The following is a 17,647-nucleotide window of genomic DNA, read 5'->3' as shown; positions in this document are numbered from 1 at the left end:
GACTTCAACTGTAAGTATGGTCACTGCGGGGATGACATCGTTGATGCACTTATTAATGAAGATGGTGATTGACGTCGTAAACTCCTCAATGCCATCGTATGAATCCCAGAACACATTCCAGTCTGTGCTAGCGAAACAGTCCTTTAGCTTAGCATCCGCTTTGTCGGACCACTTCCAAATTGAGCACATCACTGGTACTCCCTGTTAGATTCTTTGCTTGTAAGCAGATATCAGGAGTTAGTTTCAGATTTGCCAAATGGAGGGCGAGGTAGAGTTTTTTTATTTTCTTGTTGCACAGGTGACATGTTGGTAGAAATGATCTACAACAGATTTAAGTTTTTCTGCGTTAATATCACGGGCTATTAGGAGCCTCTGAATGAGCATTTTCTTGTTTGCTCATGGCCGTATACAGTTTGTTAAATGCGGTCTTAGTGCCAGTATCAGTTTGTGGTGGTAAATAGACAGCGACAAAAAAATGTAAATATACTCTTATGGTAAGTACACTGAACAAAAATATAAACTCAACATGCAGCAATTTCTACGATTTTACTGAGTTACAGTTTATCTACAGTGCTTTCGGGAAGAATTCAGACCCATTGACTTCTTCCACATTTTGTTACATTATAGCCTTACTCTAACATTTATTTAATTGTCCCACCCCCCATCAATCTACACGCAATACACCATTATGACAAAGCAAATGTATAAAAAACTACTGAAATTCCACAGTTACAGAATTATTCAGACCCTCTACTCAATACTTTGTTGAAGCACCATTGGCAGCGATTACAACCTCAAATATTCTTGGGTATGACGCTACAAGCTTGGCATACCTGTATTTGGGGAGTATCTCCCATTCTTCTCTGCAGATCCTCATAAGGACCCAAGAACACAGTCTGAGGTCTTGAGCACTCTGGAGCAGGTACATTGCTCTGTTCATCTTCGCCTCGATCCTGACTAGTGTCCCAGTCCCTGCTGGTGAAAAACATCCCCACGCATGATGCTGCCACCACCATGCTTCACCGTAGGGATGGTGCCAGGTTTCCTCCAGATGTGACGCTTGGCATTCAGGCCAAAGAGTTTAACCTTGGTTTCATCAGACCAGAGAATCTTGATTCTCATGGTCTGAGCGTCTTTAGTTGCTTCCGTCTGGCCACTCTACCATAAAGGCCTGATTGGTTGAGTGCTGCAGAGATGGGTGTCCTTCTGGAAGGTTCTCCCATCTCCACAGAGGAACTCTGAAGCTCTGTCAAAGTGACCATCGGGTTCTTGGTCGCCTCCCTGACCAAGGCCCTTCTCCCCGATTGCTCAGTTTGGCCAGGCGGCCAGCTCTAGGAAGAGTCTTGGTGGTTCCAAACTTCTTCCATTTAAGAATGATGGATGCCACTGTGCTCTTAGGGACCTTCAATGCTGCAAAAAAGTGTGGCTACCCTTTCCCAGAGCTGTGCCTCGACACAATCCTGTCTCAGAGCTCTTTGGACAATTCATTTGACCTCATGGTTTGGTGCTCTGACCTGCATTGTCAACTGTGGGACCTGTATATAGACAGGTGTGTGCCGGTTGGACGCTGGAGGTGGCTTATGGTAGAGAAATTAACATTAAATTATCTGGCAACAGAAAGCACTGATGGACATTCCTGCAGCATGCCAATTGCATGATCACTCAAAACTAGAGACACCTGTGGCATTGTGTTGTGTGACAAAACTGCACATTTTAGAGGGGCCTTTCATTTTTCCAAACACAAGGCGCACCTGTGTAATGATCATGTTGTTTAATCAGCTTCTTGATATGCCAAACCTGTCAGGTTGATGGATTATCTTGGCAAATAAAATGCTCACTAACAGGGATGTAAACAAATGTGTGCACAACATTTAGAGAAATAAGCTTTTTGTGTGGATGGAACATTTCTGTGATCTTTTATTTTTGAAAAAAAACAGCTAGTTGTATTTTATCCATGTCCTTATTCAGCCACATAGGACACATAGAATCATAGGATATTACAGTACTTTAGGTCCCTTTGATTGGATAGTCTCGAATGGAACTTTCCCAGTTTGTTCTCCAGTGTTGTATGTTCGCTAATAGAAAGGAGGGTAGAGGCGGATGTACTCACCGACGTAGTTTCATCAGGGTGCCCACACGTCAGCCTCTCTTACGCCGCCTTTTTCTTTTCAGAGTCTCTTGGAATAGGGCCTGATCCAGGGGGAGCAGTATGTCCTGCACCTCCTACTCATTGAAGTAGAGATCTTCATCCAAATCGAGGTTAGTAATCGCTGATGTCCAGAAGCTCTTTTCGTTCAAAGGAAATGATGGCCGAAACATTATGTACAAAAAAAGTTAAGATCAGAGCAACAAAAAAAACAATACTAAATAGCTAAATTTGTCATGAGCCCGTAAAACACTGCTATCCATTGGAATGGCATTCTTCTGACAGGGTAGTTTGTAACAGGAGGTGGCAATTGAGTGGATGTTTCATAATTCTTTAAAATTATTAAAACATTTCTAGCCTGTCTATCTAGGGCGTTACAATGATGCTAAAAACTTTAAGAAATGTTGGGGTTAAGTGGGTTAAAATGTTACTAGAAGTCACAGAGGATGCATGGAGGGACATATCAAAATGCTGAATTTTGTTAATTCGCTTATAATATTTTATTGTCATTAGAGCAGATGGTTGAGAAATATCGACTGCCAAAGCAGGACTACTTCCGCTTTCTACAAATAAGGCATTATATTTTGAAGAGCACCAACTTGATTGGCAACCCTGATGTGTCTGTCATTGAAAGAATGCTTTTTTTTTCCTCACAAAGGAAAATGTCTGTAAGTTTATTTTATGATGCTCTGAGGTCCTTTTCTACTGTTGACACACAGAGGGTCAAGCGAGTGTGGGAGAAATAATTGTCTGTTACTATTGATGAGGAGATGTGGGAGGACATTTGGAGATATTCAAAAACAATATATATTTGTAATCGTACTAGAGCAATCCAATTAAGAATAATACACAGATGGCATATGTCCCCAAACCGCAGACATACCTTTAGCCCCTCTTCCTCCTCTCCTCGGTGTCTTAAATGTAAAACTGATACAGGCACCCTAACACATTGTTTATGGTCATGTTCCAAATTACAAAGATACTGGTGTAATATTCTTCAAGAAATTGGAAAAATCCTAGGGGTCGACCTAGAATTGGACCTAGTTTCATTGCTGTTAGGTCTCCCTAGTAGGCATGTTACTTCTGTGGGTAAGGGGAGGGTTTACAACATCCTTACCTTCTCAGCAAGGAAAAACATCCTCTTACAGTGGATTTATGACAGGGTCCCTTCTATTAACGAATGACATAAAATACTATTTGAATGGGTGCCATTGGAATATCTGACATGTACATTACATTCTAAAACAGATCAGCTCTACAAAGTGTGGGAACCTTATTTAAATGACCTACAACCTGATTTATCAGCTATTATGCTGCAATGATTTATTTAGAATGGTGCTTGTTTACTTGTCTCAGGATTATACTCTGTTGGACCTAATTCCTTTATTTAAACTGAGATTTTGTGTTTAATCTGTCTGTATATTTGTATTATTATTTATTTTGATTCTTAATCCCATATTTCTTAATCTGGGAGAAAATTGTGAAATTCCAATAAAAATATTATTACGAAAAAACCCCAATTTTGTCATTTTAGCTAATATTTATTCATATTAAAAAAAGGATTTATTGAATTTTCCATGTGGTCTATATTAAAGGACACTTCATTTGAAATAACAGGCTTTTAAAATTCAACATTGGTGCAAACTTTCTACTTAAAGGGTCGTTCCACGTAATTAGTGCCTTTTGGGTCCCTTTGATATTTTAAGTTGAAATTGTGCACCAATATTGAGTTTTAAACGGCTGTTATATAACATGAAGTGCCCTTTAATATATACCACATGGAGAATTCAATAAATTAAATTTTTAATATGAATAAAGGCTTGCCAAAGTGTCAGTATTCAGCATCCCTCTGTCAACCCTGTGACACTTCTATGAAGATTTCAACCCACTTAATCCACAAATTTCTCTAAATGTCACCATCACTGTAAAGACCTAGTTATTTTGTTGCTTTGACATTGATTTCTGAAAATTATTATTGATGCAATGGGATTAGTGAATCATTTACATCTGTCCCTCATTCTAAGGTCAACCCTGTTACGTGAACTGAACTCTCGTTTTAGTATGATGAAACTATTGAAACTGAGCTGAAGAGGATAACACTTGCATTCAATTGCCACTCTCTGTTGCACACGATAATCTTCCATTCCCCCTGTCACAAGGGGATTTAAGATTATATTGTCAACCCTGTTACGGTCAACCCTGTTACTGTATTTGGCACTTAATAGTCACTTACTATAGTCATTTTTTAAATTTAACTTCTTGAAATGGAGAAAACTGTTTTTTTTATGAATTTGGTCTTTATGACAGAATGTTAAAATTAGGTGTAATAGTATTAGATTTGTTCCACCGAATCGTGGAACAAATATCAAAAGGATGCAAAAGGCACTATTTTCATGGAACGACCCAGGAGTATCAAACATACAGCCTGGTGGCTATTTTCGGCCCAGGAACTGATTTAATGTGGCACCACTTGTGGTCCATGAATCAAGTACTTCAAACAGTGACAATATTTGAGTTTACCTTTCCCAAAGGAAGAGCTTGGTCTGAGGCATCTCGTAGAGATGTCTTCAGATGTCTTCCATCTTTTGCATACAATAGAAGATGTCGATCTTTCTGGGTAGGCTCGCCATCCAAGAACATAACTCCAACAAAAAACCTGACATGTATATTAAATAAGCAGACCAACACTTACACTCATGCAAAGTATGGACTAATAACCCAATGGCGAAGGTGGGTATAAGAAAATATTTCACATCTGTTTTAGAACAATGTATGTACCTCTCTTATCAAAATAAAAAGAGTGTCTTAAATAGTAATACTCTTAGATTTACATTTATCTTTATAGCATAAACATATAGTGTAAATAACCAATGTAATAAAATATGCAAATAGCATAAACTTTAAACTGCTTCTCTATGGTTACACATGGTGAAATTTAGCATTGGCCTGCTAATGCGGTGCTAATACAGTGGCTTAATTCAGGAAAAACAGAGCTCACTTAATAGAATGCGATGAACGGGACTATAAATACTTAGCTTTTCTCTGAAGATATATCTAGGTTTTACTCATTATTTCGAACTTTTGAAGCTTCTTTCTGACATCCACATGGCACATCCTCTGCAGGGCTTGCCCAAGATTGAAGATAATTGAGCTGTCAATCAAAGGCAGGACCTAAATGATTTGTGCACCTCTGATTGGTTAGGTAATTTCTCTCCTAAGTACATGAATATTCAACCCATTAGTTGACCTGTGTTACATTGACCTTTCCCATAGGAAGAGCTGGTCTGAGGCAACCAATTTCCAGTGGGGTGTGGGATGGGTAGATTAAATTCATCCCTCATTTCCTGAGGCTGTATAATCTTCAGAAGTGAGAGATTTGTTCCTGGATGTGGTTTAACCTCCCATGAATTGTGGTGGATGACTGCGTTACCTACTTGACATGGCTACTATAAGCCTCTGACTCCTCTGTGTTGAATAATACGCTGGCTGCCTTGAGCCCTGGATCCTAAAGCACAACACCATGCTGTATCGGCTGCGTCACAAAAAGATCTCATCACACAGGAATAGGCCTCCACTGATCTCCAAACCCAGACACCGCTATGCTGAGTAAATGCATATCCACACGGCATGAGCACAGATTCAGTGAAGGTTCAAAAATCAGCAAAGATTCTAACATTTCCGATTTCCCTGTCAACTAATTTATCTCAGCGAGGTTCATATTGAGATTGGAAAGTAAGTGTGATGAGCATATATGCAGAGAGGCTTTGCACGCTTGACATCCTCTCAGCCCCTCTGCTGGAAATAACCAAGCACACAACATCCTCTGATTTGCATTGATATGTAGATTCATGCATCTACAAAGATGAGTTATTCATTCATGTATTTGCTTTGAATTCTCGGGTGAGAGTACCTCAGTCAGGCGGAAGTCCGGGGCGAACAACCTAAGCCTAGAAGAAGAATAGGAATTATCACAACAATAAAAAAAACACATAAAGACCCCACATCAGAAATCTGAAGGTCAGGTGACTGAAAAAACACGAAAAAAACTAAAGTGATGATAATATGTTCAAGAACAGAGACTGCTTTGATTTGTGTAGCCTATGCAGCACTGTAAAGGGTTACAGTAAATCTCAAGACCCCGTCCCTACCCTCATAATTATCAGTCTTTTGTTCCTAAATGAGCAGAATGAGTTTTCCTCTTTTAAGTAGGCTATGAGGATTAATCATAGTGGCCTGTGTGAGTTTATAAGCCCCAGCATTCTGTCGTTCTTTTATAAAAGCATCATGGATCACCGGTTTGCTCGTCCAGTGTCCTCTCCCGTGGCCACACTCCCAGCACTTTTTAACTTTAAAAATAGTCTCTCACCACCGACTGTGCCAATAAAATGCTAAATACCAAACAGCAGTGTCCCCTACTTGCCTCTCCTTTTTGAACATCCTCGTCTGAATCCCTCAATATGTCATTCATTAAAGGGGCAATCTGTAGTTCAAACAACAAAAAAAGTGGTCACCCTGCAGTCACCCCGCCAAAACATGGGGCTGGAGAAATATAACCACTATCAAATTCATAGACAGAGTTGTGCATGCATGGACTGACCTTCATTTTAAAATGAATGTTTTGAGGCTGTACAGTGTCTCCTTACAATTGAATTATTGCAATTAAAACAAGCTTATATTATAGGGTGTGATGGGGTATGACTGTTGAACTAAGCTCATGAGTTATATTCTTCAATTATCAGGTATATATCATTCATTTAAAAGTAAATAAATGGATGTAGCAATCACAGATTTCCCCTTTTAAGGAGGAAACATTTTAAATGAATGTGGTATTTTATGACAAGGTATACGGTATATCTGTCACCTATTTAGATGTGTATGTATGGTATATTTTTCTAAATTCACTGTATGTATCATTAATAGACTTGTATTTCCAATTTGATGCTGCAATGATACATTTTTAAGAGCTTCAATCTTGTGTCCTCCCCATCTGTAAACGATGATATTTTGTCTTTGTGGACATAAGACATTAGCTTCAGTTGCCTCAGTGGTGACTGATTTTCATAGGTAATGATGCTAAATTATACTACTGGGAATAGGGAGGCTAGTATGCCATCCATCATTGGCTAGTTTATATGTACTGTCATTATGGCCATTATTCAACCCTAATATGCTCACAGACATTATTCTGCAGCTATACAGCTACACGTACGCACGTACACACACACACACACACATACTCACTTTGCCACAAGCTACGGGACATCTCATTCTTTCATTTATGTGCGAGTCATTGTTGTGGTGTCAGCTGGTGCCTTCTCTTTTATCACACTGGAAGCTAATGGAAGCAGCAACTGCAGGAGGTGGGGGAGAAGGAAGACACACATACACATACACACACACAACCGTAAGAGGTTGGGGCGATGAGGCGGATCGGCACGCCAGGCCGCGGGGCCAGAGCTGTTTTGTGGTGGTGATGTTTTTCTAGCCTGCTGAGGCCTCGCTATCAGACTGTTTCTGACACACTTCTGTACACCACAAGGAAAGGTTTTAGCCATTTTGCTCTAATTCTCTTTTCATGGTTGGTCTAAACTCTCAAAATGCATTTTTGGTTTGTAATACTTTCTTCTAGTGAACCTATTGGCATGTGTACTGTGGCAGGATATGAATATTACAGAAATGCCTTATTTCCCCTCTATATACTGAACAAAGGATTTACTCACAGGTCCTTCAAGCATGGTGGTGGCTGTATCATGTTATGGGTATGCTTGTCATCGGCAAGGACTAGGGAGTTTTAACCTGGTTCACTCAACTTTCCGACAGATACTGGGAGACAAATTCCACTTTCAGCAGGACAATAACCTAAAACATAAGGACAAATATATACTGGAATTTATGAAGTTACAGTTTTGACTTAAATCGTCTTGGAAATCTATGGCAATATTTAAAAATGGCTGTCTAGCAATGATCAAGAACTACCTTGACAGAGCTTAAATATTTTTTTCAAGAATAATGTGGAAAAATGTACAATCCAGGTGTGCAAAGCTCTTAGAGACTTACCCAGAAAGACTGTAATTGCTTTCCAAAGGGGATTCTGACATGTACTCAGGTGGTTGAATACTTATTTAATCAATATATATTAGTGTTTCATTTTTCATATATATGATTTTTTGTAAACAAATTTTTACAAATCTTCTTCCACTTTCATATTAAATGTGACAATTTAAAATGACAATTAAATCCAATTGAATCTTACTTTGTAGCACAACAAAATGTGGGAAAAGTAAAGGGGTGTGAATACTTTCTGATGTCACTGTACATTGCATTTTTTGTCTCCCACCTGGTTCTATAGTACAACTTCATGGTTTTAGTAATTAGCAATTGCCTTTATATGCTTTTCCATTCTTGCTTTATTTGCTATACATCCTTACTTGTTTTTTTCTAGACAGCATTTTGTTAATTGTGTAAATTCTATTCATTACAAATGTCATTACAAATGTCATTACACATATCTATTGTCCCTGTTCAGAGATTCAAAACAATTGCCAATTACTACTATTCTGAGGTTTGATGCAGAGAGGTCTATTATGGTGACCTAATTTCATGACATCAAAAGCTACAGTACGGCATCCATAACATTATGCTCGAGCGCAGTAGTGAACATATGCAGGACAGTTATTCATATTTTCTATAATTATTTATTTTTTCAGCTTTTTTCTTTTTGTATAACATGACAATCGTGCTTTATCATATGACACCATTTAAACACATATCATGTTTATATTATGTTGTGCATTAGGCAGTGAGACAGTTCAAAATAAACAAAACAATGTGATTTTTTTTACTAGACATAGTTTCTATTTTTAATATAATCGTCAATATCTTCATTGCCATCATCATTTCGTATATTTCTGTAAGATATGTGCTTTAGTTTCTGTGATCAAAATATTATTGCAGAAAACAGCAACTCTTTAGAATTTTTTTTTCAACATTTAGACAATAACTTCCAATGTATTACAAACATTCACAGTTACATGTTTTACACAGTACAGTTTTACAACAAATTTCCAGAGAAAACTGTGGTAGAGTAACTTTATACAAAATTCACAGGACATGAACTGTAGTCATTTCACATTTTCACTTGGTTGTTTTGCTTTTCAAAGTAAACATGTTTTGTTCGACCAGATGCTTTTCACTGCCGTATAAGCCAACTAGCATTGTCTTAACACGCCATGTCAAATGTCTGTGGAAATTAAAGCTTTGAGCTTTTTACTAGTAAAGCAAAGACAACAAAAAGAAAAAGAGAAACAGACCACTCTTCTACTGGCCTGCAACTATACATCTACATTTGTATTGCTGAATACAAATTGATCAAAGTATAATTGATCATTACACATAAAGTGAAATAAAAAGGAATATTTTTAAACATAGAGTTGGTCCAATATTGTTTGCTAGTGTACAAAGTGATATTCTGGAGATCTGCCCAGTCATGCAAACAGACTATGGCTTGGTATAAATTGGTTGATAACTGGCTTAAGGCCTACTCTGTTCTCGTCTTAGATCTGTCAGGAGACATTTTGGAATTTTCTTTGATGTTCCTGAGGAAAGCATGCAAAAAAGGTAAAAAGGTTTGACTGTCAGCATCAATGGGATAGTCAATGTTTGTAAATCACTTTTCTATACCCTGTGCGTTTGCAGTTATTTTTTTGTGTGTTTTTGATACCCTGTGTTTCTCAAACCAAACACTACATGGCATAGATCATTTTTGCTTTCGTCTGCCTACGATTTTGGTCCTCGGTCACAATATTTATAGTAGAAAACATATTAAAAATAATTCTAAAAATGTTTGTCACATAAAAGTTAATTTCTTTACTAAAAAAAAGGAAGATAAAATCACAGTCTCTCTCACACACAAAATCTTTTGCAACAGATATACTGGATAATTCCAGTGTTCATAGACTTTAAACTTCTTATTGGCATTGTGCTTCTTCATCAGAGTTCCCTCATTGCCATGTGGCCTGTAATCAGCCTCACAGAGTGCAAAGTTTTGTAAAGAGATGACTGTGTGAGGCTTAGTAAACAACCACGATAATTTGACTCCGCCCCTTGCACTCTCCCATGTTGACAATTTTGTTCACTTGTACTTCATCTCTACTATAGTCACACTGTATTTACTTGGTTCATGAAGATATTGAACAAATTGCTATTCTATTTTCAATAGTTGTTTTCTTTTCTCACAGTATTACACAGTTTGTTTACATATTTTTACTCAGATTACGGTAGTTTTTGTGAACACTAACAGTCTTTGATTTTAGAATTTTTAATGCATACCAATAAAAAGACATTAACGGGTTGGTTTTACAAATGCAGAAAAATTAAACATGATTTTAAAATCCGGTTTGATCAGATATTGCCCCTGGAGGTAGGTGAATCAATTAAAATCTTGGAAGTCCTTTGTAATGTTCGCCGTTGACTACACAATCTCCATGAGGGTTTTGCCTTGTCTAGACATTGGCCTCAGAGTTGGTCAGGTTTGTTGAGCTCACTATGTTGGGTGGCGGGATGGCCGTCTCTTTTGCCGTTGGGCTAACCGGATTGGGTGGTGGGCTGGTAGGGCTGGTCGGGTTGGCTGGAGTGGCAGGGACGGTAGGGACAGTTGGAACGGTCGGACTAGTTGGGTTCACAGGGCTAGCCATAGCTGGAATGGCTGGAGGTGCTGGGTTGGCCGGGGCTGCAGCAACCGGGCTTGTAGCAGTTGGATTGGCAGGACTAACTGGGTTGGATGGACTAGTTGGGTTGGCCGCGTTAGAGGGACTAGCAATGTTGGTCTCGGCAACCACTGTCTCCGGTCCATTCTCCTGTGGCCGTCGGACCACTGCAGGAGGCTGGAACATTATCCGTAGGCGCTGAGAAAGAAACACAACAAAACAGTTAATTAAGTAACACAATGAATGCATCTCCAACATGTCCAGAGAGGAGAACCTAACTGAAATGATCTATTTACTACTTACTGACATGATAATAAACCATTTGGGTTACATATCAATCATCACCAAATTGCCTTTATTCTCTTGGTCTTAGAGAAGGGGGGGAACATTCCACATTTTTTAATTTAACAATGCAAGTCAGTTCAGAACAAATTATTTTTTATAATGACAGTGGGTTAACTGCCTTGTTCAGGGGCAGAACGACAGATTCTTACCTTGTCAGCTCAGGGATTCGATCTAGCAACCTTTACGGTTACTGGCCCAATGTTTTAACCACTAGGCTACCTGCCACCCCATATCCATAAATCATTATGTAGATTACCTCTTTCCAGGTGCCCTTGAGTCCGAGGTACATGTAGACCATGTATCCAGGGATGAGGACCATGGAGGACAGAGCCATGAGCCAGCCCACTCCCTGGCCCCAGGCAGGGAACACGTAGTTGTTCAAGGTGAGAGGAACCATTTGGACTGCACTGAACAAGAACACCCCCTGTGGGAGACATGGTACGATCCTTATTAATCCTGACACCACCTCTTCTTAGACACTTTCTTTCTCTGCCTCAAAATTGCTTGAGGCAGGTCATATTGAAATGAAATGTTATTTTCGTTCATGTCATGGTACTGGATGTTCTATTGGATGTGTATGGTGTACTACTTACGGCCACGATGAGAGGGGTGAAACAAACCCAGCACAGCTTCCACCAGATACAGGGCTTGTAGCCAATCATCTCCTGGATGTTGTCATAGAATTTGTTCACACCTGCGAGACAAATGACTGTGTTATCAAAATATTCAAATTCAATTTCTTCCAATTTTCCACTGGTCTGCCATGAATTGTAATGAGGGAGGAGAGCTGGTGTAGTGTAGGACATGTGAGCAGCATTGATGTCCCTGAGGGTCAACAGGGTTTGAAGGTGGACTAATGTCTCTGGACAAGTGGGAGTTTATTTGATCATTCAACCTTCAGATTTAACTAGTGTGTCTAGTTCATTCATTGCTCATCGCCTCTTGCCTGAGCACACATCACTGTAACAAGTAATTTCGTAATGCTGAAATAGGGTGTTTCTGATGCATACCGTTCACTGCAATAATGTATCTACTGTACTATGTGTATTTGACGTTGTCTAGAGACTCTACCCACCATAGAACCAGGATATGGAGATGCACTCGAAGAAGACCAGGAAGAGGAGACACATCCCACTGGCAGAGTAGTAGTCGAATAGCTTGAACACGTACAGGCCTCCCTAGTGACACAACACAGAAGGGTGAGTCTTACTACGGTAAGAGACCACATGGTTGGTGGTCTTTACATTATATTCATATCCTCATCTCAGAGGGAAAGATGGTGGTTGGGATTCATTTTCAACTCGAAACAAATCTGTTATTTTGTATATAAAATTAGACAGCGATAGTGCTAACCAATGTAATTCAAATTTTTAACCAAATTGAGCTTGGAGGTTTTGTAGTTCAATCTGATGTTTGACTAATGATGAGAAAGAGAGAGAGAGAGAGAGAGCACGGAGGTTTTGTAGTTCAGAGAGAGAGAGAGAGAGTGTTGTACCTGTGTGATGTTGGATAGGCCGATCAGGTACGATACCAGGCAGACAGCAGCGATGAAGAGCTCTCTCCTGCCCCTCAGTGCCCTGGGAAACTCATCCACCAGAGCTGTGATAAAGCCCTCTACCGTGCAGAACTACCCACATAGACACACACACACACAGACACACAAAGGGGGTGGATGCTCAGTCACAGGGGAGAGATTTACAGTATTTTGCTTAGTATCTATGTAATGAAGCACTTACAGTAGAACTAACAGCATTTTAGCTACTTTTCAGATATGAAACAAGCAGACAATCAAAATATCATTAAAAAATATAAAATTCCCAGTTTATGCTACAAAACCAACTTCATAAGAGGTTTTAAAAATATGTTATATTTGACTCAGCATTCCATGATGTACACTAAGGCATTGTTTGCAGAATAGACGGATGCAGTTCAATGCATGATTAATATATAATATTATATTATATATATATAGTATATAGTATATTGGTAGTCCAATATATTGGTATATATTGGTAGTCCAAGAAATATTGTAAATCACAGCTGGCTTGGTACATTGTTTGCTGCCTCCATTCAGGATGCACTGTTTCAGTTTAAATTACTCTATATTTTGGACAAAAACAGACAACTGTAACTAAGGCTGGGAATTTAACCTGTTAAATCTATGGGGGCACTATTTCATTTTTGGATAAAAAGACGTGCCCGTTTTAAGCTCAATATTTTGTCACAAAAAGATGCTTGACTATGCATATAATTGATAGCTTTGGAAAGAAAACACTCTGACGTTTCCGGAACTGCAAAGATATTGTCTGTGAGTGCCCCAGAACAGATGCTACAGGCAAAACCAAGATGAAACTGCAACCAGGAAATGAGCAGGGTTTTTGAGGCTCTGTTTTTCATTGTCTCCTTATATGGCTGTGAATGCGACAGGAATAAGCCTGCCCTATCTATCGTTTCCCCAAGGTGTCTGCAGCATTGTGACGTATTTGTAGGCATATCATTGGAAGATTGACCATAAGAGACTACATTTGCCTGATGTCCGCCCGGTGTCCTCCGTCGAAATTGTTGCATCATTTTCAGCTGCTGGTATTTTTCCATGGGATTCTGAGACGAAAGCAGGCTTCCACGAACGGCATATCAATGAAGAGATATGTGAAAAAACACCTTGAGGATTGATTCTAAACAACGTTTGCCATGTTTCGGTCGATATTATGGAGTTAATTTGGAAAAAGTTTGACATTTTGGTGACTGAATTTTCGGTTCGTTTCGGTAGCCAAATGTGATGTACAAAACGGAACGATTTCTCCTACACAAAGATTCTTTCAGGAAAAACTGAACATTTGCTATGTAACTGAAGAGTCTCCTCATTGAAAACATCCGAAGTTCTTCAAAGGTAAATGATTTTATTTATTTGGTTTTCTGTTTTTTGTGAAAATGTTGCATGCTATATGCTACGCTAAATGCTAAGCTAGCTAGCAATACTCTTACACAAATGCTTGATTTGCTATGGTTCAAAAGCATATTTTGAAAATCTGAGATGACAGTGTTGTTAAGAAAAGGCTAAGCTTGAGAGCAGGCATATTTATTTCATTTCATTTGCGATTTTCAGAAATCGTTAACGTTGCGTTATGGTAATGAGCCTGAGGCTGTATTCACGATCCCGGATACGGGATGGGTAGTATCAACAGGTTTTAAGCAAGGGCAATGATCACAAGTCAGACATGCCAGCAACAAACGCTGACACCACACATACAAGTATATCGGACCAAATTATGAAAGACAAGAATTGTACTTTTGAATTCCGTAAAGTCGCGTGGAAGAGGTGAAAAAAATATTGTTGTCTATCAACAATGACAAACCACCAACTGACAATCTAGATGGAAAATTACTGAGGATAATAGCAGACGATATTACCACATCTTCAATTTAAGCCTACTAGAAAGTGTATGCCCTCAGGCCTGGACAGAAGCTAAAGTCATTCCGCTACCAAAGAATAGTTAAGCCCACTTTACTGGCTTAAATAGCCAGCCAATCAAACTTCTGGAAAAAAATGTGTTTGACCAGATACAATGCTATTTCACAGTAAGCAAATTGACAACAGAATTTCAGCATGCTTATAGGTAGGAACACTCAACAAGCACAGCAATTACACAAATGACTGAAGATTGTCTGAGAGAAACTGATGATAAAATGATTGTGGGGGGTGTTTTGTTAGACTTCAGTGCAGCTTCTGACATTATTGATCATAGTCTGCTGCTGGAAAAACGTATGTGTTATGGCTTTACACTCCTTGCTATAATGTGGATAAAAAGTTACTCGTCTAACAGAACACAGAGGGTGTTCTTCAATGGAAGCCTTTCAAATATAATCCAGTTAGAATCAGGAATTCACCAGGGTAGCTGTTTAGGCCCCTTGCGGTTTTCAATTTTTACTAACGGCATACCACTGACTTTGAGTAAAGCCAGAGTTTCTATGTATGCGGATGACTCAACACTATACACGTCAGCTACTACAGCGACTGAAATGACTGCAATACTCAACAAAGAGCTGCAGTTAGTTTCAGAGTGGGTGGCAAGGAATAAGTTAGCCCTAAATATTTCTAAAACTAAAAACATTGTATTTGGAACAAAACATTCACTAAACCCTAAACCTCAACTAAATCTTTTAATAAATAATGTGTAAATTGAGCAAGTTGTGATGACTAAACTGCTTGGAGTAACACTAGATTGTAAACTGTTATGGTCAAAACATATTGATACAGTAGTAGCTAAGATGGGGAGAAGTCTGTCTATAATAATGCGATGCTCTGCCGCCTTAACAACACTATCAACAAGGCAGGTCCCACAGGCCCTAGATTTGTCACACCTTGACAACTGTTCAGTCGTGTGGTCAGGTGCCACAAAAAGGACTTAGGAAAATTGTAATTGGCTCAGAACAGGGCAACAGGCTGGCCCTTGGATGTACACAGAGAGCTAATATTAATAATATGCATGTCAATCTCTCCTGGCTGAAAGTGGAGGAGAGATCGACATCATCACCACTGTTATTTATGAGAGGTATTGACATGCTGAATGCGCAGAGCTGTCTGTCCAAACTACTGACACAGAGCTTGAACACCCATGCATAACCCGCAAGAGTTCTCTTCACATTCCCCAAGTTCAGAACAGACTATGGGTGAAACACAGAGCCATGACTACATGGAACTCTATTCCACATCAAGTAACTGACGCAAGCAGTAAAATTAGATGAAAACGTGTTATTTCTACGTGTTATTTCTTACATTAGTACCCCAGGTCATCTTAGGTTTCATTACATACAGCCGAGAAGAACTACTGTATATAAGATCAGCGTCAACTCACCATCAGTACGACCAAGAATGTTTTTCGCGACGCAGATCCTGTGTTCTGCCTTACAAACAGGACAACGGAATGGATCGCATGCAGCGACCCAAAAAAACGACTCCGAAAAAGAGGGAAACGTGGCGGTCTTCTGGTCAGACTACGGAGACCACTTCCTAGCATTCTTCTTGCCAATGTCCAGTCTCTTGACAACAAGGTTGATGAAATCCGAGCAAGGGTAGCATTCCAGAGGGACATCAGAGACTAACGTTCTGTGCTTCACGGAAACATGGCTCACTGGAGAGACTCTATCCGAAGCGGTGCAGCCAACGGGTTTCTCCACGCATCGCGCCGACAGAAACAAACACCTTTCTGGTAAGAAGAGGGGTGGGGGTGTATGCCTTATGGCTAACGAGGCATGGTGCGATGAAAGAAACATACAGGAACTCAAATCCTTCTGTTCACCTGATTTAGAATTCCTCACAATCACAATCAGACCACATTACCTACCAAGAGAATTCTCTTCGATTATAATCACAGCCGTATATATCCCCCCCCCCAAGCAGACACATCGATGGCTCTGAACGAACTTTATTTAACTCTTTGCAAACTGGAAACCATTTATCCGGAGGCTGCATTCATCGTTGTTGGGGATTTTAACAAGGCTAATCTGAAAACAAGACTCCCTAAATTTTATCAGCATATCGATTGCGCAACCAGGGGCGGAAAAACCTTGGATCACTGTTACTCTAACTTCCGCGACGCATATAAGGCCCTGCCCCGCCCCCTTTCGGAAAAGCTGACCACAGCTCCATTTTGCTGATACCTGCCTACAGACAAAAGCTAAAAAAGAAGCTCCCACGCTGAGGTCTGTCCAACGCTGGTCCGACCAAGCTGACTCCACACTCCAAGACTGCTTCCATCACGTGACTGGGACATGTTTCGTATTGCGTCAAATAACAACATTGACGAATACGCTGATTTGGTGTGCGAGTTCATTAGAACGTGCGTTGAAGATGTCGTTCCCATAGCAACGATTAAAACATTCCCTAACCAGAAACCTTGGATTGATGGCAGCATTCGTGTGAAACTGAAAGCGCGAACCACTGCTTTCAATCAGGGCAAGGTGTCTGGTAACATGACTGAATACAAACAATGCAGCTATTCCCTCCGTAAGGCTATCAAACAAGCTAAGCGTCAGTACAGAGACAAAGTAGAATCCCAATTCAACGGCTCAGACACAAGAGGCATGTGGCAGGGTCTACAGTCAATCACGGACTACAGGAAGAAATCCAGCCCAGTCACGGACCAGGATGTCTTGCTCCCAGGCAGACTAAATAACTTTTTGCCCGCTTTGAGGACAATACAGTGCCACTGACACTGCCTGCAACGGAAAAATGCGGTCTCTCCTTCACTGCAGCCGAGGTGAGTAAAACATTTAAACGTGTTAACCCTCGCAAGGCTGCAGGCCCAGACGGCATCCCCAGCCGCGCCCTCAGAGCATGCGCAGACCAGCTGGCTGGTGTGTTTACGGACATATTCAATCAATCCCTATACCAGTCTGCTGTTCCCACATGCTTCAAGAGGGCCACCATTGTTCCTGTTCCCAAGAAAGC

The 17,647-nt window shown here is 40.0% G+C and overlaps 1 protein-coding gene across 1 annotated transcript in view; it reads right to left on the bottom strand.

Moving 5' to 3' along the window:
* Positions 1 to 8,825: 8,825 nt before the first annotated feature.
* Positions 8,826 to 17,647, bottom strand: part of LOC135504655 (sodium- and chloride-dependent GABA transporter 1-like) — a 30,941-nt gene continuing 22,119 nt past the window's right edge. The window contains exons 11-15 of the mRNA XM_064923411.1: positions 12,692 to 12,823; positions 12,272 to 12,374; positions 11,790 to 11,890; positions 11,453 to 11,620; positions 8,826 to 11,049 (exon numbers count right to left, since the gene is read on the bottom strand). Coding sequence (XP_064779483.1) covers positions 10,648 to 11,049; positions 11,453 to 11,620; positions 11,790 to 11,890; positions 12,272 to 12,374; positions 12,692 to 12,823 — 906 coding nt within the window. The 3' untranslated portion in view covers positions 8,826 to 10,647. The remainder of the gene's footprint in view (positions 11,050 to 11,452; positions 11,621 to 11,789; positions 11,891 to 12,271; positions 12,375 to 12,691; positions 12,824 to 17,647) is intronic.

Source organism: Oncorhynchus masou, chromosome 18 (assembly GCF_036934945.1).
Source record: "Oncorhynchus masou masou isolate Uvic2021 chromosome 18, UVic_Omas_1.1, whole genome shotgun sequence".
In the NCBI taxonomy this organism is placed as follows: Eukaryota; Metazoa; Chordata; class Actinopteri; order Salmoniformes; family Salmonidae; genus Oncorhynchus; species Oncorhynchus masou.
This window is presented reverse-complemented; position numbering and strand designations above follow the sequence as displayed.